Source organism: Rhagoletis zephyria, unplaced genomic scaffold (genome assembly GCF_001687245.7).
Source record: "Rhagoletis zephyria isolate East Lansing unplaced genomic scaffold, Rhagoletis_zephyria_1.1 Rzeph_scaffold_00007, whole genome shotgun sequence".
Lineage (NCBI taxonomy): Eukaryota > Metazoa > Arthropoda > Insecta > Diptera > Tephritidae > Rhagoletis > Rhagoletis zephyria.
In genome coordinates, this window is record NW_016157091.1 from 49,877 (window position 1) to 77,666 (window position 27,790).

General features: G+C 35.0%; 2 protein-coding genes across 14 annotated transcripts in view; one reads left to right on the forward strand and one right to left on the reverse strand.

The window, feature by feature from the left end:
• The window catches only part of shot (dystonin-like protein short stop), an 852,754-nt gene that overhangs the window by 29,836 nt on the left and 795,128 nt on the right, over positions 1-27,790 (forward strand). For 4 of the 13 annotated variants that reach the window (XM_017608094.1, XM_017608215.1, XM_017608156.1 and 1 more), the window contains exons 1-2: positions 19,984-20,398; positions 20,522-21,128. The exons of 1 other annotated variant lie outside the window; for it this stretch is intronic. In XM_017608094.1, coding sequence (XP_017463583.1) covers positions 20,780-21,128 — 349 coding nt within the window. In that variant the 5' untranslated portion in view covers positions 19,984-20,398; positions 20,522-20,779. Of the gene's footprint in view, positions 1-19,977; positions 20,399-20,521; positions 21,129-27,790 lie in introns of those variants that run through there. 8 more of the 13 variants (XM_017608395.1, XM_017608332.1, XM_017608854.1 and 5 more) reach the window with 5 other exon arrangements.
• Positions 4,419-5,062, reverse strand: LOC108357937 (uncharacterized). Its single transcript, XM_017609026.1, has 2 exons — positions 4,815-5,062; positions 4,419-4,754 (listed from the first exon to the last, which is right to left on the reverse strand). Exons 1-2 carry the CDS (start codon positions 4,963-4,965, stop codon positions 4,525-4,527), a joined length of 381 nt encoding a protein of 126 aa, XP_017464515.1. The 5' UTR covers positions 4,966-5,062; the 3' UTR covers positions 4,419-4,524.

The following is a 27,790-nucleotide window of genomic DNA, read 5'->3' on the forward strand; positions in this document are numbered from 1 at the left end:
GAAATTTTTCAGCATCAACATACAAATTCCGTCGGGTCCTATGGCTTTGGAGGCCTTCGCCTTCCCGATGGCTACCCTTACTTCACCGCTGGTGAAAAGAAGAAGCGCACTTGGTGTTGGCAGTAGGGATGTGCCGGGTGTCCGGTAGATATCCGGAATACGGCTTATCCGGTCGTTTTTCTGTTATCCGACCATCCGGCTGGATAAGAGCTAAAATCCGGCCGGGTTTCCGGATTTGGATTTCGAAAGATTCAATTTAAAGATCTAGTTCAGAAATTTATTTTTATAATCCAATTTAATGTTAAATGCCATTAGTAATTGAAGTATTTTAATATTTTTCATTATGAAAAATCTATTTCTATTTTCAACATAAATGCTACCCGATGCACTAAACACACTTTCTGAGTTCACTGAGGAAGGTGGTGCGCAGAGATACTTCATTGCCAGTATAAACAAATTGTTTGCGATTATGCTTCCACCAAATTAAAGTATCTTCTTAATTGGGTATAAGTGATAGCTGTAAATATTTCTCCATTTCTAAATCGCTGCCTTTTTTCTTGTACGGTCTTGTCTACCCATCGTTTGCCCATCCATATCACTACAAAAACTGGAATTAGTATCAGAGCTGTTGGCGATTGATTTCCTCAAAGCATTGCCATCAACCACGCGTTTTCGCTTATCGGCGTTCATTGTTCTTTATCTTTTGTCTTTGCCGTTTCTCCTCTATTTACCAAAAATAATCTGCAACCCTGGCAGACGTGAAAGTTATATATTTAACAGGATTATTTTATAACTCTTATTTCAGGGGAGAAATTTTTTATTCTTAATTACGTATTGGATAATCCAGCTCGAAAAAGCAGATAATCTGGTCATACATAAGTATGTCGCCAAACAAAAAAACATAATCAGCCTGATGATGAATATCCGGTGAAAAATTTCAAAGGCGAAAAATTTCGTTCAACAAAATGGTTCCCTTTATCATGAGTGTGGAACAATCTCGGGTGAACGGCATTTCACATAGAAATTTCAAAGTTGGGGTAACAGCTGTCAAAGCCACTAAATACGATTTCAATTTTGGAGTAAGCTTCGAACGTCGAAGAGTGCGGACGTCACTAAATATTGTGCTAATTTAATAAAACAAAATAAATAAATAAAAAACTAAAAGTAAATAAAATAAATAAACAAACAAACCAAATGAAAACAGAAAGCGATGAATCAAGCTGAAATCCGAGCCCAGAAGCCACGCGAGCAAAATGAGCGCCGGCTTTCGGTTCAACCGAACAACGCATATTTCTCTACTCGGTGCCAGAGTGACAGCGAAAGCGCAAAGCCCAATCCAGCGACCACCCTCAAACCTCCTCAAGATTCAGCGGACTTGCCCTCCAAACTTACCATTGACGACTCCGATGTCTTGGAGTGAAGAGTGCGCTTCACCCGTGCCGTATCACATTTCACGCCCAACGCTTACATCAAATTCGGTATGCGATAACATATCCCCAAATATAGCTGCAACAACAACTAGTACAGTGACATCTTTTACTACCACAATCGCGCCAGCAACAACAACAAACACACCGGTACCTGCCGGCTGCACAGCGATGTCAACAGCCTGGCCTATTCTTGCTGAACAAGCACAAATTGACTTGAGTGCAAGCACTTACACTGGCAACAAAGGTAAAGCGCAAGAAAAGTTGAAAAACGAAACAGCTAAAAATGCGGCCATACAGACTGGAATGGACCGCTATGTTACAAAAGAAAACTTAGTCCGCAAAATTCAACGGGCAGTTTTCAATTCTGTGGAATTCAAGTTTTTGGTTCTTTAAATGGGAAGCAACGAAAATGCCAAAAGCAAAGCAAGAAAGTTGAAACGACTTGACGGTACAGACGCATGTGTACTCGTCCCTTTACTTCTCACCCCCTCTTCCACATGCGAGCAGAATTGAATTCAATACTTGAACTGTGTAAAAGCAGTCTCAGAAAACAATAAACCGCCTAAACTCAACTCAGCAAGTCAGTACGAATAGATTTGCACTGCTAAGAGACAATGCCGATGATGTGAATAGCCAAATTTATGAAGGTGCTGCAAAAGCTACTAATGCCAAACCTCCTCCGATTTTTATAAGAGAAGAGAATTCAAGCGCCCTTGTTAAAAAAATTCACTCAGCTAATCGATAGTAATAAGTTTCTTAATATTTTTATTGAGCTTTGTACCACGATTGTTTAATAGGAAAAATTGAAAAAGCAACAAAGTCTAAGCGGTAGAAGTTATAGCACTATTTCGGAGATCACCACATCTCCTCATCAGACTTCTTTTTCTAGACTTCAGCAGGGATCGAACCTGCGAATTCGATGTTCAAAGTCAGAAGCGTTAACCACTGAGCTATGTACATCCCGTAAACTCTTGTTGCTAATTCATTTTCCTTATTCAACCAACTACTATCAAGTGCAGCTGATTTGCCGCTATTTAAACTCGACAGCGTGGTTGTTGTTGTCAATTCTATACATCCATTTGCTTATTTGCTTTTTTGTATAGTTTCAGGCAGGCTCTTCCTAAACTATGTATTTGTCAATGTTATTGTGGCTTGTTAACATTTTATTTTTAATATTTTTATTGAGCTTTGTACCACGATTGTTTAGTAAGTCTCGCCTTCAATTTGTTAATTATTACGTACCGATCGAGTAACATTTACCAAGGTTTTATCGAAAAACTAAGGTGGATTTCCAGTTTTTTTCTAAAAAAAGTTGGTTAATCAATTATTCGGTTAATCAATTACTCGAGTTATCAAGATTTTGATTACTCAAAACGATGATTAATCGAGTTAATTGAAATATGATTACTCAAAAAAAATAATTTTGCTCGTTAAAAGAGTTTACTTTGGAAAATGCTTGTTCTTTTTTACATTCTGTATATGAAAAAATTTTTCGTTTCAATTTTTGAAAACAGAAACGATGTTTTCAGAGTATCAAGGAACTTCAACTACTTTATATGTAAAGAGTTGAAATATTGATTACTCATTTTACTCGAAATGTTGATTAATGATAAAGCAAATTACTCAAATGTTTTTGTTTTTGGTTAATCAAAAATCTTGATTACTCGAGTAACTGAACTTTTGAGTAATCATAATTTCCAATTAATCGAATAATTGAGTTATTTACTTTATGATTAATTAAAATTTTGAGTAATCAATTAATCGCACAGCCCTAATAAATAACCTTTAAATAAAAGAACCGGATTACAGAAAACTGTGCCAGCGAGTGACTTTTTTCGTTCAAGCTGAAGGCAAAGCAATATCGTCCAATTGGAGAGTCCTCAAAAGGATTTCCCAGGATATGTTAAAGACTATTGCATTTACCTACAGACACTTTTTCACATAATGGAATTAACTAAAATATTTATGTATATCTAAACACTTATTGCACGTCCCCTACTTTCATACAACAGCAAATTTAGAAACCGAGAAAAATGTGCTTCTCCGGTGACTAATGAAACCATTCCGCACTAATTTTCAATACTGCATAAATAGACTTAAAATGGGCGTTTCTCACCCTAATTGTATTATGTTAATGTATGTAAATACTTATATGCTTGAAAGTACTATTAGCTTCTTAAACGATTCCTAATCTTTCACAATACATTCATTCACCACGATCTTGAAAACTGACCAAATCGGCGAGACCAAGTCCATGGTCATTTTAATATTATATAAACATCCGAAAACATTAAAACGGTTGAAATAAATCTCGTCTCACTTTTTTGTATATTTCACTTGGTTGCTGAAGTAATGAAGAATTGAAAATTCATAAGGAAAAATTATAGTTTTTGTAAGTTTTATCTTAATATCGTAAAAACGTGTAGACTTATTGAAAAATGATAAATGAACGTGATGTACTAAATTTAATAGCCCTTAATTTGATATATCGCACAGTGCTGTGTCTCCATATAAAAAGTGGGCAAAAATAGAATAATGGACGGATATGAGTAAAAATTCGTTTCTTGGTGGATTAGAGTACGGAGATTTCAAAAATCTTACATTTTTCATGGAAACTGAGATTGAAACTGCAAAATTTGATATTCAGAAGTAGTTCCAATACTGAGTAGTTATTTTATTATTTATACAGGGCGTTTTCCTAATAATATTAAAGACTTCAAGGCTTCATTCTATGGCTTAATTCATGGCAAATAAGATTCCCTATATCTCTCTTACGCAAACCCTCTAGGAATGGCAGCTACTTTCATTTTGGTCCTTTTTGACTACAAAATGTTTTTTTAAATTGATTATATCTTTTGGTGTGGATGTCACACGCTTAAAAAATTTGATTCATTCAAGACGACATTAAATACTCAAAAGACAAATATAATTTTGTTTTCCTTTTTATTAGTTACTTCGCACGAACAAGAGTTGTTGCCGCGGCCAGTTGCTTATATGGAAAAATTACAGAACTCGAACTAGTTGAGGCCGTGTGGCTGACTAGTATTTGATTAGTATAAAACTAATTGAGTTGACTGAAGGGTACTTATTACTTTTAAGTTTCTTCAGCATCGACTAAATACTCTTCCAGCTCGTCCATTGTATAAACTGCATTTTTGTTTGGGATAGCACTCCTTTTAAAAACTACTTCAGGATCTGATGATATTGTTAAGTATGACATCAAGTCTCTGTTTGTATGCTCCCGAGCAGTTTTACGTGTATGATCATATCGTACGATACGTATGTGTTTATGTAAAGCTTCCAGAGCTTCCTCTGAAAAATTGCCTGTGGGAATAAATTCGTAGTAGTAAAAATTGCCGAATAGCAACAAATCGATTTTCTTACCAATTGGTAGATCGAAATACTCAATAACCTCACACCCATGCATCAATATTTTATGCACGCTGCTAGGCATGTAGTACCATTCGTATTCAGTCAAATACATTGTTCTTGTCCTTATAAGGAGCTCTCTAAACGCGTCGATATTAATACACATTCCACACGATATTAATCGCAGTATTATTGAAAAATTTTGAATTAGCTCTTTATTAATGCCGGTAATTTCTGATGCCACTTCTGCATTTGAAAAAAAATTGCGAGCTGTGTTGCCATCATTAGTTGTTCCAAATCCAGTCTTTACTTGGTCCACTATTAAGCCTAATCTTTTGAATCCTAACTTTATTCGCAGAAAAGGCGTCTTTGTTTTCTTTGCGAACTTGCCAGCATTTAAATGTTAAACGGTATGCGATGTGGAGTAAACACTCAAAACATCTAATCCAAGCATGCAGTGTAGACAACCCATACTTGTAATGATTAGCGATTGGTACTTTTGTAAAATTAGTAACATTCATTTCGGTCGGTTTGGCATGGCAAATAAAACAGTTACTGGAAGCATTAGTGCCAGTCAAAATATTGGCAACAGATCCATCAATCATGGTGCAATGCATTTGATAAGAAACTTGAATCCCTTTTCCGTTTCGTATTACAACATCATCTTCTAAGTTCTCAATTTTTCTCGACATATCATTATATTCGAATAGAACTAGTTCGCGGTTTTCCTTCTTGAAACTAAACTTAATTGGACGACAATAAAAAGACGATGAGCATTTGTTATTGGTCCATATATTTTTGTTGGATGACAAATCAATTAACCTGGAAAAAATATTTATTTATTAATAACTTATATGGCTTGTCGAAAAGATATAAGACCGTCATATCGCAAAATAGCTAATCGAGTAAATTAATTAATTCAGACCAGCCTTTTGCAAAATAATACTGTAAAAAGTTGTCAATGTAAATTAAAATGCCATTTACTGATCTAAACTCGAATTTATTTTTAAAGGCTATTGAATGTTTTTGGAAGACATATTAGATAATTTTTTGTTACCTCAGAGGGACTAGAGCAATGATGAACATAAACTCATCCGTTAATTTGTCGTCACCAAAATTTTGCTTATAGCGGCTATGTCCCGAACTTCCATCCATGCCCCACTTACAAACCAAAGAAGCTTTGGTTATGTCACCATTATCTGGGCTTAGTTCTAAAATACTTTGCGTTGTTTTCAGCAATAATGATTTCAGATCAACTTCGGCTGAATATTCAGTCGATTTAATCGTTGGCAGCAAAGTTTGTTTTTTGTTTGCAATGCGTTTAAGCTCGGTATACAATCTTTATGCAACCGGTTTATTTTTGCACGTAAACTATTATATTTACGATCTGATAAGTTCAGATCTATGTATAGTGCGAGTGAATCAAATATGGGCAAACCTTCGGTACTACTTTCAAAACATTCAACTTTGCTTGCTTTTTTAATTTTTTTCAGAGCATACTCGAGCTCTTCGATGGAATAGTTTTTCAACAAATGCTCTACCCTTCGATTTTTTGTTCTCCGTGAAGCTTCGCAAAATTCTTCTTTAGAAGGTCTTCCCCGTTCAGCACATTTATCCTTATTTCCATTGGAATCCGGAAGGGAAAGGAATGTCCAATTTAGCCATTTAGAATATGTTTTTTCAAAAGCGCTTCTTTTGCGGCCACTATAATTCCACTTATTTTTCATCTCACTATTAAAAAGTTTTATTTTTTGATTCAAAAGTGCTTTGTCGCATTTGGCGTGTATTAATTTGTCTTCAAAATATGCAGATAATGCGGACACTGTATCTGATGGACGAGTAGAAATCCAGATATCAGCTAAAATTGAGTTTTTTATAATTGAATTCATATTAATATTAGTTTTTTCACTATTTTACGCTTCACTACACAGCACAGACCACTACCGCGTGTGTCTACAGTAATAAACTTTACTATTTTTAAAGAATGTTTTGGCATTTAAGTAATGGAAAATACTGTGGTAACTGTAATCAGTGAAATTTTTTTTTGCAAAAGTTTATTTTATAACCATAAAAAAAAAAGATTTTCTTCGAAAAGCGCAATGAGTCTGCAGNGGAATTTTTTAAATTTTCTGCAACAAATTTTAGGGTGTAGCAAATAGGCCATTCCAGCCAGGAAACTCAATATTTTTTAAAAAGCTCTATAGAGTGGTTTCCTTACAGATTTTTTAATTAGAAAAATTGTGTCTTAAGATAAAGTATGATAAATTGTATTTTTAGCAATTTTTTTTTTAAAGACTCCAGCTAAAGGCATTTTCATAAAAGAAAAAATATATAAAAAACACACAACTTTAAGAGGTTTTTGTGAGAACCTTATGAGATAAAAACAAAAACTAAGTCCAGATCCTTAATCTAGGATAAATTTCCTTTCCAACGATACCAAACACGTTGACATACGTGACAACAATTTTTTTGATTTTTGCCCGCTCATACAGCACTGTATCGTCCTGTTTATAACAATAACGCATTCATTTTCGAAATTCATACACTTTGATTCAATTGCGCGGGTTAGAGATAAGTTTTAAATTAATCTTTCTTGGCCAATAACAATTGGCTTAGACCTAAGACATCATAATATTACTATTACAATGCGGTCAAATGACTTTTATTTTCCCCCATACAAAATCTACCCAGCCTAGTGCACGTGGCCTCTGGAATCAGCATTAGTTTAAGGCCGACGAATGCTTCGCTTATTTTAGCGACGCACCCAGCTAAGAAGTCCAAAGAAGCTTGGTCCGCGCATCTGATAACCCTGTATCCTCGAAAGGATTCAGAGGAATCAAACTCCGGATGGGGACCCGCCGTGTTATCGAGGACGTAGTCCATAACGAGACTCGATAGCTTGACGTCGATCTCCACCCAGTGCTTCTGCATAGATACCGGAGTCTTCGAGTTTTCGTCGACTATGGCCATCAACAGACTGTCTTTGGCAACGTCACTAAAGTCGCGTTGCAGCGGGTTGGGGTCAGATGAAGAAGCATGTTTAGGCTTCTTGCCCTCTCCGCCGGTAGTGCTGTCGTTGGTGGAACGATTTCTCTTTTGAGATTCGCCCTTTTGCTTTATTTCAGGTGGATTGGGGTTTGCAGATTGCTTCTCTTTTAAGGAGCTCTCATATTCCTCCACCAACTTTTTGTAGTATTCAACCCCCTTCAACTCATAGGAACCGCTTGGAGCCGAATTGCCCGAACTGCCCTCTGGTAGCGGCTCTTTCTGAATTGGTTCAGGGACTTCTTATGTTTCTTTTTCCGCCCTGCTCCCGCCGTCGTTGTACTATGGTTGGTACTGCCGGCAGCTTTGGAGGAAGACGGAAGGTCATGGCTGGTAGGGATGCCTGGCTTGGTATCCTTAGATGTGGTATGTTTTGCTGCTTGTGATTCTGGTGTACTATGGTTGGTACAACCAGGAACACTTTTGATTGTCTCCTGACTGGAGGCAAGAAGGTTGTCCTCATCGGACTCCGTAACGACGGGCCCGGGTTCCGATAAGGAAGTGCCAAAGTCGATTGTCCAGTGTTCGTTGCAGTGTTCGTCATCAGTTTTGTTTCGGTTTCAGTTTGTGTTTGTTGTTTTTGTTTTTTGTCTAGGTCGTTCATATTTGGTCCCACGAGTATGCACGGAAAGGGTTCGTCACTCGTCCGCAGAGCCGGCATACGTAGATAAGGCACTTATATCTCCGACCTTACCCGGGCATCGGAGGGGACCGTTCGCGGCCGGCTATTCAATATACATCCGCTGACCATTCAGCCATCGGCACGGGTACCTCAACACCTTGGCTTAGGGTGTTGTTGGTGCGGCTATCTCCACATATTTTCCAACCGGGAAGTTTGCTCACATACCAGTTTGGTTTGTTGGCTTCCCTCACGATTGCAAAGGATATGAAGCTTTCCTCTTAGTTCATCACGATCTGGAAGCTCCCTTTGCGGAATTTCCATGTCGTCATTTAAGCCCCTTTCGCCACGCCAAGACGACCAGCATTGAAGGAGCAATGATAAATGGCATTTTTACACTATCATAGAAGCTGGCTTCGCCTACATTATTTCCTTGAAAAGAAATTCCTGAAAATCATTACTTACTAGACGCCACGTTTGCTGAGGTTCCACGATGTGGATACAAGCAATTGTTTATTATGTACCCTTAGTAAGTAGAATTCTCCTTTCTGTGCTGCTGGAAAAAGGGCGGAAGTAATGTTGCTATATATATAGTTTTTATAAGAAAAAACGCCGTTGGAGAAATATACTAAAATATAGTGTTTAAAGGGGCCGTAGGCGAAAATTTGGATTAACAAATGGTGCGATTTTTGTTGCAAATTTTCACAATATACATATTAAAATATTGTTTTATATTAAAAAAAGCGAAATTTAATATCCAAATTTTCTGATTTTTAAGCTTAGTTTCCAGCTGAAGAAAAATTACAAGAAATATTTTTCATTATTACTTTCGATTGCAAAAAATACTTTGCCATTGCTTTAAATTTTATTGAAGAAATATCCTTACTAATATTATAAATCCGAAAGTAGGTTTGTTTGTTTGCTACGCTTTTACGCTTTAACTACTAAACCGATCATCATGAAATTTTGTACACTGCTGTCATTTAGCCCAACTTAAAATATAGGATACATTTAATCCCGATTAGACAAGGGGGCCTGGCACCTCCCATGCAAACGGAATTTTTCATATTGCATTTCTCAGGAAATATTTTTGATAGATTGCTGAAACTTGGTATGGAGATATATAAAATCATTATATACTCATGGATGAGGGCTGCCGCCTTTTAAAAAAAAACAAATTCAACTTCAATTAAGGGAGTTATTTATTTGAAAATTATATTAAAAAAATGCATGTCAAGAGGCATAAAAAAGCTGTAGTTTGAATATATTTTGAAAAGGGTTGCCACCTGTTTGAAAAATCAAATTTGAATTAATAATACGCAAGCTATCTGAAGAATTAAAATATGATTGTCTAACGAAATATTGTTAAGAAATCTTTAGTTTGAAAGTTTTGAATAATATTTAAGTCTTTCGCAAGTGTTGCCACCATTTTAAAAATTAAATTCAATTATTTGTATTTGTTGTGGCGGTTATATTATCGGTAGTGATTTGAGATTTATCCCTGCACAACTCAACCTTGGTGTCTCCGAATGAATAATACTGGCAAATCACATCCATTAGGCCAATCGTAACACAAAAGAGTTCGATATACTCAATGTTGCAACAGGTCGATTTAATTTGACATTCACGGCACCTTTTCTAACTTGGCGATTATTCGTAATGACTCCAGCGTAGGGCTGCCAGATAACTCTGTTGCCAAACCGGGACACTTAAGGGTGGGAAAGGCTTCTCGCTCCCTTCCCTTTCGTTTCGACAAAAATTACGTACGAAAGGATGTAGTAAAATTTTATTTTGACAAACAAAAACATAAAAACATGAGATCATGAGATCATTACAACGTACACCAGCAAAACAAAACAATTTATCACAACTAAAGCACAGAGAATTTTTCACAATGCATGTACCTTTATTGTTCCTTATAAAAATTCAGTCAAGAGGCCATACAGTATATACTAAACACATCAGAAAACATAAAAATAAAATTTCTAAACTTTGCCCATAAAAATTTAGTTGATTTTTGGTATTGTTTTTACTGAGAGTTTCTTCCATACAAACTATGTTCGACATTTTTTGTATGCAAAAAATCAACGAAATTTTCTGGTAACTAATTGGCATTGGTACCTGGTTTACTAATTGGCTCAAAAGCTACATTTCCAAAATTTTTCTAAAAGATCTGATTAGAAATTGTGATCTGATGAAATAGTGTCCGAGCCAATAATTTTGTACGGTACGGTACTTATAAGTAATCTAGGTGTCAGGAAAGAAAAAAAATTAAATACAAGGTAACATTAAAATATCAGTCATTTGTTTCGTTGCTGTGAATTTGTTTCAAAACTTCTGGCCTTTGCTTAATATAATTGTAAAACTCTGTGCATGTCATTTTAACGTATTTAGGTACATACTTATATTAATCATCAACTATTGCTTGTGCAAAACGTGCTAAATTTAAAGAAAAAATCGCATATGAAAGAGCACCAACCCAACTCGTAATAAATTTAAGTATACAAATTTTAGTATTTTGTATAGAAATATTCAAATCAAATACCTACGCCAATATTAAAATGAAGGGCTTTGCACTTAACGGACGCTTTTTCACAATTAAGTTAAAAGAAAAAAATATTTAAATTCCATGCTGCCTTTAATGGGATTTGAACTCTGACGCTCTGGAAATTAGCAAATTGTGGCAAGCATCTTCGTGCACTCAGCTACAGCCGGACATGTAAATGTGCATACAAATGTTCAGTTTGATTCAAAACCACGTGTTCGTGGTATGAAAGTATTGTTTTTAAATACGAACATTTTAAAACGATAATCATATAAAAAATATTCATGTTTACTATGCGTTATTTGTGCAATTAATTAATATTAATTTGTGCAATCAAATCGAAAACCGGGACACTTAAATGAAACCCGGGGTATTTTAAGGTTGGACCGGGACACCGGGACAAATAGTCTAAAACCGGGACATGTCCGGGAAAACTGGGACGTCTGGCAGACCTACTCCAGCCCCACCTGGCAGCCCTTTTTGGCAATAGTATTGCCTTTACCGCTACCAATACATATTTTGAAAGTGGGCACACAAAGGCACACAAAAAACTTCGTGAAAATCTGTCCGGGCATTTTGAAGGATTTCACTAAAAAACCCACCTACAGAAGAATTATATATTTATTTTTGCACGGCGCCATGCCTTCTTTTCAAATAGCCAATTTTTCTCCATGAGTATAAGATTGATTTCATATATCGCCGTACCCAGTTCCGGCATTCTACCATGAACACTTTCAAAGATGTGCAGTCCAAAAAATTCGGCTTGCATGGGAGGTGCCACGCCCCTTTTTCCAATAGCTCCAATTTTTTCCAAGAGTATGCGATTGATATCACATGTATCTCCATACCAAGTTCCAGTATTCTACCATTATCACTTCCAGATATAATCAGTATGAAAAAATCGGTTTATATGGGAAGTGCCACGCCCCCTTTATATATAAAAATTTTGTTTATCCTATTTACTATCTTAGGGACGTCTGAAGCAGGTGTCCGAAATAAAAAAAATCGATTTGGCCGTTCTCAAGCTTTGCGAACACATAAAAAACAGCTTTCAAAATATATATTAGTATAGAAGATTGGTATGAATCGAAATGGTTTTCAATATCACAATATGAGTGCCAGACGAAAGAGGTGTTAAAAGGTTGCCAACTGTTCAAAAGGTTTAGTTCAAACTATTCAATAATTTAAATGAATTATTACAATATGGGTGTCAATCGAAATGGTTTTTAAAGGGCTTCATTTCAAAACTACATGTAAAGGGTTTCCATATGGTTAAAATCTCAAATTGAGTTCAGGGGATAAGTAAATTGAAAAAGTATGACAAGTGAGAACTTTATGAAAGTTTTAGTTTGAAAACATTTTGAAGATGGTTAAACAAATTTTAAACCTTCTGTATTTGAATTTAGTTTGCTTGAAATAAATTTTACACAATGTAGCACGTAGAAATTACATACACTCAGCGAAGCGGGTGAGAGCGATCTAGTTTACATATATATTTTTAGAGCTGTAAACGGACCAACAAATTTTAATACAACATTTCTTTTTCATTTCTTGAGCGTGTTTTATATGATATTTTTGTTTTTATATAGAGCTGGAAATTATGCTTTAGGCTCAAAAGTGACATTATCCCAATTGGGGTTATGAGACCTTATAAGAAGTGACATAACCCCAAGTATACAGTATGAAAGATATTTCAACTCTGTCGTCACGCTTCGTCGGATTGAACAATGACCTTACTGTAAACCAAATCTTGCTCACACCAGAGGTCTTCAGATGCTCTCCCCACTTCTTCCGCTTTGTACGTTCACTAGTTGCCGAATCTCCGCGTTGAGATCCCTGATACAGGGATTTCCGGGAACGGCCTGACGAAGGTTGTCACGCTAGGACAGCCGCTGCAACAGGAAAATTCCGACCGAGATCCGAAATACATCCTACTGAGATGAAGCGGGCTGCAGCAGCAGTGACAACCCTGCGGAATTTACCTGCGTGAACGTCGGTTGGTGTGGGTAGTAGGGTTGTTGTGTGTTGGGAAGTTATGCAATCCGTGCTGCGTGCAACGGCTTTGCAAGATTTCGAGACTGCACCTATTTCTTTATTTTATAAAAATATACTTACTTATATTACAAGTTGGTTTTTTTAATTTATAGCCCAGGCATGTTAGCTCAATAAATAGGGGTAAGCTTACAATAATTCGTATAAAGCTGGAAATTGGTACGACTTTTTCGAACACCATTATGAATGAAATGTCAAAAGTCTCCATCGATACCACCTCTGCAAAAACATTTATTCAAGGTCAAAGGTCACATAAATTACTTTTTCGCATTTTTCAGCCAAATGGTACAGTTTATCTTAAAAATAGGTGAGACGAAAGTGTTGATCATACAATTGTCTATAAAAACTCTTATAAAATTTTTCTTCCTAAGGTTACCATTTCTGATATGTAGCGATTCAAAATTGTAGTAAAAACTGTGTACTCCATAATATGCAAAACATAAATTTGTATAGAAACTTTTTGTATGTATCTCTACTTAAGTGCTCATAAGTTCTACATTTATTATTCAATTTAGATAGGCAGGGCCTTATTGTATTTATGAAAAATCATGCTTTCACGTGCAAGAATACAAAAGTTAACAGGTTCTTCCATATTGATATTTTTACCGAAAGTAATTTTTATTTAAATTTTTTGGAAAATATTGTTTACGTCGAAGATAGTAAGGGCCGGTATTATAATGCATGTTTACGTTGAACTTAAGTCTAGGCTAAGATTTTGCGTTTCACCAACCAATTTTTTACCACAATTTAAGTTCAGCTTAAGTCGCTAATATTGGCGACCTAAGTTCTACTTATCTTGTCCAACAGCTGATTATAAATTGCAAATAAAAATTGCGCAGACCGACAAGTAACAATTATGTAAAATTTAAAGTGTTTTTAAAAAGTATATTTAAGTGGTGGTGTAGCAACGAAGACAGTGAATGGAAGTATTCGAAAGTATTAGATATTACTTGCGATCCCGTATGAGTCTTAACTTACCATTTTTTACCTGAATTTACCAGATTTTACTAGAAATAGTTGGTTCTCTGACAACTGAGAACATTTTTCGCTGGCAAATATGTCGAACGATATGCTGTAGTGTGTGTTCAAAACCAAATTGTAAACAAAAGAAAAGTGCACTGTGCTAATGCATGTTATAAAATATTTAATTACTTCTTTGAGTGGATTATCTACATGTTGAGCTGAATGTGTTTACTTACAAAATAAGCAACAACAAGCAAAATTTGGAGGTTCATTGAAGTTGTCAGAAATTACCATTCTCGCTTTGAGCGAATTTTTATTTTTTTTACAGTTTTCTAGATATAGTCCGAGGAATACGGGATAAAACCTATTGTTAAGCATGCTAAAAGCGATGATTTATGATTTTGATAAATGCCAAAGTACGTAAACAAAGCATTTCGCTGCGGTGCTACCATATTTCTGAATGAAATATTTTCCATACTTAATTATGCATTATGAAACTCAAATTTGAGCAAAATTTTAAACTGATCTTAGCTAAGATTTTTCTCGACTAGGACTTAAGTTTAACTTAAGTTGGGTTGGCCCTAAATTTAATAGGCTTTACTAACGTGGAAAGAATCTTAAGATTTGCCAGCTGTATAAAAAAATATGCAATTAGGTGAGTGCACTTTTTCAAATATCTAAAAACTGAAATTTGTCTATATTTTTTCATTTCATTTATTTGTTTATTTAAGTACATTAGCGCATTAAGAATTAATCTTTTATTGCGCAATACAAATAACAGAGTTCAAAAATATGTTTTAAAATAAAATAAAAAATACAAATATATAAATATAGTTATATATGCATATGTAAATATTAACTTAAAAAAGCCAAATAGAAAATTTATGACCACCTTATTATGCGACCTTGAAGTGCTTACGTAATTAAATTTCGGCAATATCAAATTAAAGAAGCGTGAGCTTTTCATATAAATATTCCGGCTTTTTATAAGCAAGCAATTTAAACATAAAATACAATTACGAGCTTTTATATAGTTTGTAAGGTCACAGCCAAGTATTGAGTTTCTAAAGTTAGATATATGGTAAAATTTCTTCAAGCCGTATACATACCTAGTGGCATGGTTGAATGCAACATCGAGTTTGTGCAGGGAATGAAAGTTGAGTTTGCTGTACACTACTTCGAAGTAAGAAATAAGGGGAACAATTGTGCTCAAAACCAGCTTCGTTTTCATTGAAGGTACGAAAGGCGAGGATACTCTCAGGCAACGCAAGGTGTAGTATATTTTACTCACAACTTCATTGACGTGGTCCTCACAAGTCATCCTAGAATTAATAATAAAACCCAGGTTTCTCACTTTGCTGACTAATTGAAGCTTTGTAGAACCATTATAAAGGTGAGGAATATCAAAACTTGTATTTTATCTTTGCAAATTTTTGAGTACATAATATTTTAGAGCATTGAGGCTGAGAAGGTTTTCAACATACCACTCACGAATCGCGCGCAAGTCCTCATTAAGCCTAAGCGTTGTATCTTGGACCATGCTGATATGGTTAGATATATAAAGTTGAACGTCATCGGCGTAGGCGTGCAGGTGAACGTGTGAGCATGTTTTGAAAATGTCATTGATAAAAATGCTGAAAAGGAGGAGACCTAGCACAGAGCCTTGAGGTACTCCAGAGCATGTGAGCGCCAATTCAGAGAAGTTGTTATCGACTTTAACTTTCTGCTTTCTGTTACACAGATAATTATAAGCTTTACTACTAATTTTCACCAAATCCAAAGAAGGTAGCTAATGTTGCACACAGCAGGCAGGGTTGACATTTGACTCAGTCAAAAAAAAAAAAAAATGGAAAAATCTAAAAAACATAGAAATGTTAAGTGACCTTGATCAAACTCCTGACGGATATCGTCCAGTACTTTAGTGACGGCAGTCGAGCAAGAATAACCTGCTCTAAAACCTAATTGAAGCGGGCTGAGTATATTATTTACCTCGACGAAATCATTTATTTGTTTTGATAAGGGATTCGAATATCTTTGATAACCCTGTTAAAATACTTATGGGTCTGAAATCCGCGGGCTCGGAAGCACCAGGTTTTTTGGCCAGAGGGGTAATAATTCCTACTTTCTAAGTAGATGGGGAGGAAGAAGTAGTCAAACAATGGTTTACCCGATGTGTAAGACAGCTTAGAATGTTTGGTAAAATTACTTTTATAAATTTAATTGGTATGCCGTCGGTGCCAATGGCGTCAGATTTTACGCGGTAAACACTTTTGGCTACATCCATTTCCCCAACCGATTCGAACTGAAATTTCATTGAAAGCGGTAAATTGAGGGAGGTGGTCATGGGTAGTGAGTAGGAATGTTAATCCCGGGATCCCGGAATCCCGGCCTTTTTAAGGTCCCAAAAACCCGGGGTTCTCGGCAAATAATCCCGGGATTTTCGGGATTTGTAATTTGCACTGATGGCAATAATAGAAACTCCTTTTCTTGACCAGTATTGGCTATATTTCTTTTTTTATTTAATAATTAATATTTTTTATAAATGTCTAGCTCATTATACATATAACACCGCGCGATAGTAAATTTTAAACACACATATCAATATATTCGCGAAACCATAGGCCAAATAGTAAAATTGCGTTTTTAGTCTTTCACTCTGACGTCAGTAATTAAAAATTATTAAAAAATTCAGAGAAAATTGCTTAGAGAAGACGTATGGGTATCAAATTAAAGAGGAAATGCTGTAGAATTTAAGCAGATTCAAGTTTTTGGTGCAGAAGGACTGGATAGTAATTAAAATGTCCTTTTAAAATTTTATACTTGAAATTTCGCAATATTTGTTTTTAAAAAAATTATGTTAAGGACTTATATAAACTCAATAAAAGCCTCTTATTTCGTCCTTCTAACTTTATCAGATTAAAAAATTACATATTCGTCCTTGTGAATCCAAAAATTTTTATTTTTTTTAATTCAAAAGAAATTTTCTTTTGCATTTGGTACCAATATTTTTATTCTACATTCCATTGAATTTTTTAAATAATTTTTAGAATTAATCATATATTTGAAACTACAGAGTCCTTTAAAATAAATCCTGATGTCAGAAAGAAAAAATAAAAACGCCACTTTAAATAGAAAAGAGACTTCTAACGCATTTATTTTTTATTTATTTTATGTTAGGAGAGCTTCTCAAATAATATAGAAGCAATTTTTTCGATTTAAGTTGGTGAAAAGTAATGAATATCTAAATCCCGGGATTGTGATAACGACGTACCGAAAATCCCGGGATCGAAAAAAGCTGAAAAATAAATCCCTAGTAGTGAGCTATTGTATACTGCGGAGGAGTTAGACGAAACAAAAAATGCGATAAGTAGATTAGGATCGAGAGGATAAGAAGCTTCAGAGCATGGCCGTACGCCCAACCTTTTCAAGTTAAACCAAAGCTGTTTAGCGGGCAAATCGGTGTTGAGTTTGCTACAATAATATACACACAGAAGAAGAAGCTTTATTCCGAGCTCGTTTATAAGCGGTCCAATTCTTGTTCGTGGGCTTTCTTTTCCAGACATTGTAAGAGATGTTGCGGCTTTTTATGGCTAATTTGACATCCCTGGTAAACGAAGGACAAGAACGTGATGTGATTGCTAGCTTGCGAAGTGGTACGCGCTTATTTAGAAAGTAACGTATGCTTTGAGTTAAAAAGTCTAGTTTGTCATCAACAGAGACTAATTTCCAGCAATAATCCCATGGAAATTGGTTCAAATCAGAAAGCAAACTATCAAATTTAATGGAATTGTAGTCACGGTACTGAATGGTCGTAGTTGCATCAACGCTATTATACAATTTAAAGTCGAATGTACAAAAAATGAAGTCATGATCGGAGAGAATTTATATCTCAAAAACTAGTATAGTTTATTATGTTTTGACTTCATATTCAGATTCAGCGGAAAATTTTACATAAGCGGTAGAAGTGTAGGGCCACTGGTGGGTTTTTATTGTCAACTAGTGTAGTTATCAATTAGATTAATAGTTTTTTCTAATTAATTTTAATTCACGCCGCTTTCATCACTTCCAGTGGTACTATTTTTATTTCATGCAATGTTATTTAGTTAAACAGGACTAAAAGAAGTCGTGGAATAGGCCTACCAGGGAAACACGTTAAAAACACCCCAAATACACTATCCCACAAGTACAGTTGAACACAATTTTTTGAATTGAAATGGTAATTCTTAGAAAGAAAAATGTTATAACAGTTTTTATAGATAACACAGGCCTACAAAATTTAAAAAAAGTTCAGACCCTGGTACTAGCTTATACTTTTCTAAAGGTTTTCGTTGCGCTGAATCTGAATCCAAAATCAGTTTTGCTCGATTGGCTTACGTTTTCGAGATATTTGGCCCTAAACATACGAAAACCCGATTTTTTGCTATATTCTTTATGTATTTTCATCAAGAATAGTTCGCACGCGCACATATCCACATACATTCATTATGTAAGTAAAGACGCCTAAACGTATACCACAAATCTGGTTCTTTTCGTGTTGTATCTTTCAAGCATTTGTGCAAAGAAGTAACGTCACAAAACTCATAAACTTCAATGGACAATATCTCAAGTTTAAAACAAGATATCTCGTTGAGTTAAACAGCATTATCAAGGGGAAACATTTTACTTTAAAATGATTTATTAAATTTTCTAAAAAAATAAATTATTCTTAATGAAAATAAAGAAGAATATAGCAAAAAGTCGGGGTTTTCGCATTTGTAGGCTCAAATATCTCGAAAACCTGAGCCAATCGAGCAAAACTGATTCTGGATTCAGATTCAACGCATCAAAAACCTTTGGAAAAGTGTTAGTTGATCCCAGGGTCTGAAAAATGTCGGCTTGTGTAATTGCATAATCTAGACTTTTGTCTCACCTATTTTTGTAATAAACCTTACCATTTTGCTGAAAAATGCAAAAAAATAAATTTATGTGACCTTTGACCTTGAATGCAGATTTGAGATCGAAGGGAACTTTTGACATTTCATTTATAATGGTATTTGCAACATGCGTACCAATTTTCAGCCTTATGCGAATTACTGTAACCTTGAATGTCCAACATGACTATTTACATATGTTTTCAATTTCTCGGTTGATCAATTACTGAATTTTTACAAAATTTACTACTACGTTTTTGAAAACGAATATCTCAAATAATAGGTTACTTTGTTTCTTCAAAAAATATTGCAAATGCTGATATTGTTTCGTTCTTCCGATTGAGCAAAGCACTAGCTTGTACTAATTTGAGAATGCGAGGTTCGAGTCCTCGGGCAGCTGAATTTTTTTCTTATGTTAATAATTTTTTTTTTTAATTTGTATTATATTTTTAATTTGATTTTCTTTTAATTTTTAGATGTCAAATGGAAAAATTACAAAAATATTTCGTTTTAAATTAAATTAAATTATTTAGGTATATATTTTTCGTTTTGTGACCTGCTCAGAGCCAGCTGCCAAATTAGTGACTTTTTTTGGGACTAGAGACGTGAGGAAGATTACTAAATACAAAATAGGTTAAAAATTGATGTTCACCACGAAAAGTCTCTATTAGTGACTAGAGACTGCTACTGAGTACCGGCATAACTTTGGGTATGAATCGTAAATAAAAGAAATGACAAATCTAAGCATATTTGGTTATCTCAAAGAGAAACCGAAGTTAGAGAAAATTATATTGCATATCATCAAACACGATGTGTATGTACTCTTCTATTGGGCTTTAAATTCTGCTTTGAAATGCACTCTCTGCGGGTATTAAAAAGTGAACGGTTTTGATCGCACAACCCACACAATGGAAGTAAAGTTACTCTTTAAGTAAATAGCGAGCGGTAGCACTCAAGGTTATGGCTGTTCTCAATACTACTCGTATTTTGTACTAATATTGGTTAAGTGTATATTCAACGTACATTTTTATTTTGTAGTCAGTATGATACGAACTATCGTGTCGCACGTTTGTTGAGAAATCGTAAATATTTGCATATTATATCGAGTTTATATATGTACATATATAGCTTACGGTATTGTGAATTAAAATCAAACTCCATTTAATGGGAATAAGTTTTTGAAATATGTTTTGATAAATGCAAAGATATGAAGTGAAATTAAGTTGAAAAGTGAATACTTGACAAATACTTCAATTAAAAAATATGTAATTGTATCTTATAGCAGCGACGAAAACCTGTTGCACGCAGATTCCTATAAAACTTACTTTGAACACACCGTCTTGATTACGCCTTTTACAGCCGAGTAATTTTTATCGTTTATCGATTGTGCCATTGATGAATTCATACTTAATGTGTAAACCTAAAAACTTCCGCATTTCTTTAAAACTATAGAAAAAGTTATATCGTATGTATCTCCATGTATGTATATGGAGTATCTGATAAATATTTGTTGGTACTATATTTTAGCTACTATTTAATTGTTGTTTCTATTAGTTTTTATATTTTTCTAATCAACTATCAATTAAAGTCAGTAAAACTTTTAGGAAATAAAACAGTTCTCAAGATTTTGTCATTGGGCCTAATAAGTTAACCCTTTACCTATTAAAAAAAAACGGCCACCCATTCAATGACTTTTAGTTACTGGTGTAAGAATAATCTCGCGTCTCTATTTACATAAACATACAAACGTTTCAAGTTGGTATATGTACATGTGTAATTAAGTACCAAAAGAGGTGAAATTATTAATACATAAAAAATCGCGTCATTTTGAGTGGTAGTTCCGGCAATGACATCCCACGCTTACTACAAAGAACGGTTGGGTTTCGATCCCAACGACATAAGTAATGAGCCATCAATTGCGTCATCGCCTCAGGTGCGAAAAAACTCGAAACACCAACACTTTGACGACCCACACAAGCAACATTACGTTAGCACACAAACACATCTTCAGCAAAATGTTGCCAGTTATTCGCATCACTCAGATCAAATACCTGTTTTACATGAAAACACAAGAATTAGTGATATTGATTTTGGTGTGGAAACTAGTCCAGCAAAAAAAGCCAAGCATTCGGCAGCGCCTTCACAGCAGTCAACCCATGTTGTGGGTTATGAAGACGCTTTGACACAATTTAAAGGTAAAGTATAAGATACGCTGAATAAAACTAATATACTGCTAGTATACAGCAAGCGTATATTTGCATGCTTATAAATACATGCATATGTACTTTGTGTAACACGATGTATGTACATACCCAACAAGCAAAATAAACTTAAAGAAAGCTTTTTTTAAGTTTACAATTATAAACATTAAGCTTACAAAACGTAGATTTTTTGTTTATAAAACGCTTGAAAGTGAGCGTAATATAATCGAAATGGAACCTTGGTTATAAGTGTAGAAATATAAACCTATAATAAATGTTCAAAAGAAAGCTTTTTATAAGCGTTAAATGTAAACTTATAATAAAGGGGAAAAAAGTTATATAAAAATGGTGTGAAAAATCTATAGTAATTCATCAATTGGGAACGGTTGGGCCGATTAGGCAAAAATTTTTTTTAGTTGTTCGTAATTGCCAGGAGAAGGTTTTTGCGAAAGAAAATTTTGAGAAAACCCTCCGGGAAAGTCGGAAAATTGGAAAAATCGAACATTTATTTTTTTGTATGCAATTTTGTGTGCAATACCTTCGGAACGGCATTCGAATGGAAAAATAGAAATTCAATGTGGAAAACTCGGAGAAATCCGGAAGGACGCAAAAAATTTGAATTTTTTTCGACGAAAGCTTGGAAAATTTCGGACAATTGTGAAATTCATTGGGAGCATGAATCAACTGGGAACAATTTTCCTATGTTTCATAACCGATTCGAATGGTTGCTGCTTTTTGGAAAGATGTTTAAAAGGAGTGCACAAAGTTTTAATTTTTCCGATAGGTGGCACAGGGGTCGAGCTACGCTAAGAAAATGCATTTGGTTCGTTGGTAACCTTTCGCCTAGATTAGCATATAGGATCCATTTTTTCCGTTACGTGGGCCACGGACCGACCTATTCGAAAAAGTCTTATTTATGGTCTCGTTTGTTTGAAATTTGGCACATATGTAGGTAGCTTATTGGCTGGGTTAACATATAGGATATTTTTTTCTATCTATTCCAAAAAATCGTATTTATGGTCCGATTTGTTTGAAATTCGATACCCGTATTATAGATATGCGTAGAATAGATCGTGTCATTGTTTTACAGTTTGAAAGGTGGTTGAAGGCGACGCAAACATGCGGGTATTGGCTATTTAACAATTCTTATTACATAGGCCAAAAATGTGAAAAAATTCAATGCAGCAAATGTTAACGCTATTTTTGCCGAATTTTTGTGTGCTGATTACGAATCCGTAAGCATAAAGTTCCCATCAGCTCCAGATTATAAGAAAAACGAGGTCAAAGTGTCAAAAAATCGCGTTTTTTTCAATATTTGAGAAGCTCTAGCAAAGAAACAAAGGTGGTAGAACCTTCCACTTAGGCTTTGACTAAAGCTAAAGATCTCGAATAATATCCTTGCAAATTCCTGCACCTTTGCTTGATGTTGATGGTCACTTATAGTAATTTGTTAAAAGGAATAACTGATTTTGGGTAGTTTGAGTACCTACCGCAAGTAATTAAATTAAGGCTTGGACTTCTGACTTCAATCCCTGAAAATACCATTCCTGCACCTTGACCCTAAGCTCACCTATAGTCATTTATTGAACTGCTGACACTGATTTTTACATCATTTTTTTCAATCGCATAATTTTCCAGTATTTTTTTTTATTGTAGGACGATAAAAAGTAAATGAGTATAGGTGACCATCAGGGCAAGGTGCGGGAATAGTACTTTCAGGGATAGTAGTCTGTAGTTCTAGCTTTAATTTAATCCTATGTGGAAGGTTCTATGACAATGGTCGGCACGCCATAGTACAATTGTACAAGCTCTCATCACACGCATTTGTTACGCTCTTTCGTTTAGTCGTCGCTGAGCAATCAACATCGTGTTTGGCTTTTGCGCTTTGTTTCTTGAATGCAAAAATGCCTTGCGAGAAATATTACATGCTTGAAAATGCTTTTGGTGACATGCAATGCCTTTTGTGTTACAGGTAATTTAAAAATTAAAGAATATGCTATTCAAAGACATTTTGATTTTTTTCATAAGGAAATATTTTGATGAAGAAGAAACACAACGACTTTTTATTGAAAAAAAGTAAATTTTTTTTCCAAGGAATTAAAGGGTTGTTGTTAAAGGGAATATGTATGCGATTCATATATGTAATACTTCTATATTGGTAGTAAGCTAACATCTCAATGTGTAAGCATTCCGAAATCAAAGCGAGACAGTCTAGTACTGTTTTTGTCAATGTATTGTGTACTTGAGTGCCGTTTTTGTAAATGTGTCGTGTACATGTTTATTTATAAACGTATGTGTTCCTTTTCTTTCGTACGTGTTTATTGATATATCTGTACTGTAGTGTTTTCGGACGGTACTAGCTCTTACTGCCAATATAGGAGTATTACATATATGATGCGATTAAAAGATATTTTTAATCATTTCATAATGATATGGAAAATTTTGATGAACATGAATTTCAATTTTTTTATTTAAATTTTCAATATTTGGCGTTGAGGAATCCAAATGAATTTTTAAATTTTTTATTTGAGTTTTACTTCAATATTTTCATAACTCAAAAAACTATAAACTCGAGAAAACCAGTTTTAAAGTTTTGAATTTACATATACTCCCGAGGGAAAAATTAATACATATTCAGCTTTGTCATGAGTTTCATTTTCTCCAAGCCGGTTCACTTTTCACTTTTTGTTTCCGTGAATTTACTATGCGCGGATGAACATTTTTCGGATGAATTTTTTTTCGGGCGAAAGTCAGGATAAGGTTAATTTTGTTCTAGTGAGCTACTAGTAATCCATAAAATTTTTACACATCATAAGAAAGAGCTAATGTACATTCTTGCATACTTAACCCGATTTTTGCTTTATTGGGATTATGATACTTTTATAGTAAATGAGCGATGCACATATATGTACATATGTATGTGTTAAATATACGTATTTATGTGTTTTTATTGAAGACCGATAAGTTAAAAATTTTGTTTCACTTCTCGTAATTTCCTACTGGGTTGCTCATGCGAAGCAGTTCTCTTGTGCTTACCAACACAAAAACAGTTTAACTTTTGCCGACCACTGTTCTATGACCTTTTGTTTCATTGCTAAAGTTTCTGAAATATTGCAAAAACGCGATTTTTTGACACTTTCACCACATTTTTCTCAAAATCTGGTGTTGCGCTGTGGTACTTATAAAGAGAAGCTCCTTTTTATAAGAGATGATCTCGCGAACGGCTGTACTGATTTCTTGAAATTTTGGACACCTACTGCAGACTTTCGATATATCAAAGGAGCGTGGCATCATCCATGCATATACATTTTTTCATACCATATATCTCTGGCAGTATTTGTGGTAGTGTCCTGGAAATTGGTAAGAGATTTTGGGGCTACTGGAAAAGGGACGTGGCGCTTTCCACATATTGAAACTTTTACCTATCTGTAAATATATACACCCAGAATACAGTGCTTTTTTCTTTTCCATACAAAATTTTTTTGTTAATTATTTATAGAATTATAGTTCATTTTTCATCAAATGGCATCAAATTTTGAGTATGCAGTTTTGTAGTTCACTCAATTTCAGTATCCTAAAGTGCAATTTTTCAATGGCTATAAGTTACAGTTGATTTTAGAGAATTTTTTTCGCTAATGATGTTGCGCATTTTCTCCGTATAACGAATGCGTGATAGTTTTTGTGTATGTGAAAAAATACCGAAGAGTGTCAGTATGTAAAAGACTTATTCTGGTGGCTTAACTCCTCCTAAACGACCGAAACGATTTAATGATAATTTTTAGTTGCGCTGGAGCCCAGTTATTGCTAAAAATCGTCGATTCGGAGCCACAAGGGATCAAAGTCAAATCACTCCCGTTAAATCAACCATCTGAACCATTGCGGTCAATGCTTTACGGTGACTAAACAGAGTTTGGACCAATGATACTCACCAGTTTAGAAATTGCCACAAACCATACTATACAGATTCAAGGACGATTCACTATCGAGCCTTCTTCCCGGTATAACGCTCTGTTCAGATTATTTAAAACGGCAATGGAGGATATGCCTTCTGTCGACCACAAAACCAAACGTGAACGTGAATTGCTGGCGAAAACGTTGGACCAAATGTTTTAATAAAAAAATTAATTTTGGGCGGGGCGAAGTTCGCCGGGTTTTGCTAGTAATGAATAAAAACTTACTAAAAATTTTCAAAAGAAAGCTTTTTGCAAACGTTTTTAGAATCCTTTATTTAAACGATATTCCATTAATAACTCATATATACATAAATTGCTTAACATCTACCCGCTCTTACTGCAGAACCCTTTATATAACATGCATACATATGTATGTAGTAACATCCAAATATTATCTAACAAATGTGATATAGAAACTAAAAGAAATGCAACTTTTTCCAGACTCATCTACAGTCGCGAAAATATAAATAGGGAAGAGACATTTTAGCATACAAATTCATGATAACACACAAACATTAAGCATAAAAAAGTTAATTACTTCACTATTCATAAGAAAATTTATAATTTCTTTACACAGTCTTTTTTCACTTTTTGAACGCGAAAATTTTGCCTATTTTCACCGCATTGATTTTATTTTTTCCATAATTAAAATTGTGTTGGCTTAACACATGAAAAAGTGCGTAGGCAACCGGCTGGGTCAGTGGGATCGTCGGTTCGCATCCTACTGAAAGAAGTCTGATGAGTAAATGTGGTGATTTCCGAAATAGCTATCACTTCTACCATTTTTTCAAAAAATAAGAAATAATTGTTGCTTGTCCACAATAGTTTTTCATTTAAAAACGGCCTCGAGCTCAATACAATTATATATATAATATTAATATAATATTATATATTAAGATAATTGACTAATCTGACTCCCATAAGACTTTGAGGTCTTTCACCGCTCTCTTTACCTATGCTAACGAGGGATCATCCTTACAACTTATGATTTTGACGACGCTGAACCACCCTGCTCTGTCAAATGTCGGCATAGGTGCGTTCGGCTCCGCATTCATTTTCGCCAATAAGGCTTCAATCAGCTTCATTTCTACTGCCTTCTGTAGTAGCGTAGTAAGCTTGGCCGTTCTCTACTTCCTCCCTATCCCAAGATAACCTTTGCTCCTCCTCTTCAGTCCGGTTGGTCTTTTCCTAAGTCGGTCGCAGATCTTTACCGCAGCCGTGTATCGCGCCTTAGCCTTCAACCCCTCCTTGCTTGGCCTCGTCCTCGGACTCTTCCTCCGTTTAGGAAGGGTATCCTCGGATTTGGCCGGAGAGCGTAGAAGAGCCTATTCTCCGTTCGCGCTTAGGGCTCCCGCGCTTTCCTGGTCCGAGCCTTCTAGGACTATGGCACCTGTGCGTGACAAGCCGTGTCGGGCAGTAAATAGTACTACAACCACTGTGGACTGCTCCCTCCATGGTAGAGGTGTGCCCGCTGGCGACACAGCTTAAATCATCGCTGTACCCGCCGGTGGTAGTAGCCACATCTCCTACCGACTTTTGGGTTGATATCGCAGCCCGCGCTTCTTCTTCGTCGACCTCCATTCAGAGTTTATTCAAGGACTCTACCTTTATCGTTTTATACCTACCGTCAGGTACCCCCTATCTTGCCACAGCAGGAGGATTTTCGCCAACAAAAAAAAAAAATCTTCATTATTCTAAAGTAAAATTTATATACATATCTTTTTCCGCTTTAGTCATTACTACTCATTATGATAAGTAAAATGTCTTAAATTTATGAAAATATAAAAGTTTCAGAATTAGTTTTTAGTACGGATTAACATCTACAAACTGCTGTATGACTACCAGTCGCAAAGATTTTACGGAGTGAACCTTCCCAAGTGTGAGGTTTAAATATTTTGCGATTGATATCTTGCAAAAGGTATGGAGTTTATAGTCGTGTTTACATGATGGTAAATTCGTGTTTATTAGATGGTAAATTTTCGGTTGACTTAGAAACGTAATTTTTTTTTAACATTTTTAAGGCGGCACTACCACTCCCTAGAATCTGGGTTCGATCCCTAGACCGAGCAACATCTAAGTAAGAAACAGTATTTTCTAACAGCGGTCGCCCTTCGGCAGGCAATCGCAAATCTCCGAGTTTATTTCTGCCTTGAACAATTTTCTCATTAAAACTATTTCCGTTCGGAGCCGGCGTAAAATTGTCGTCCCCCATTTGGATCATAACATTAGAAACCACACCACAAATTGGAATATAAACTTGGCCAAACACTATTAATATTATATTTGAGTTGTACTAGAATTAGCAAAGATTTTCCTTTGCTTGCCCTCCTTAGACAACGGTGAAATTCACCATATGGTCGATTATTTTTTTGGCAACGTTACATTCGTATGCATTTCTTTTTACAGTACGAATCTTAGATACAAAAATGTTAATGCGTTTATAGCAGTTCTATAGAAAAGTTCTCACAGAACAAAATCATCCTCATAGATTAATAGTCTTCATAGTCTGGTGTGGACTTCTAGAGCTTCTATAAAATTGTTGTGATAGGAACACAATCACGTGTAATAAGTTTAATATGTTGCAAAAAATTTCAATGAATTAGTTTCGCTTTATTTAAGTGGAGTAATTATTAAAATTTAGTAGCACCCACAATGCTCAATTCGCAATTATTCACGCGAATACTTTCTTAAATATCTTATTAT

Bases quoted from the DNA above. Each gene is read 5' to 3' on its own strand.
- LOC108357937 (XM_017609026.1), bottom strand. From the start codon at position 4,965: ATGTGTATTAATATCGACGCGTTTAGAGAGCTCCTTATAAGGACAAGA. The intron at 4,755-4,814 runs GTAAGAAAATCG...TTATTCCCACAG, and splicing joins GTATTTCGATCTACCAATTG to GCAATTTTTCAGAGGAAGCT.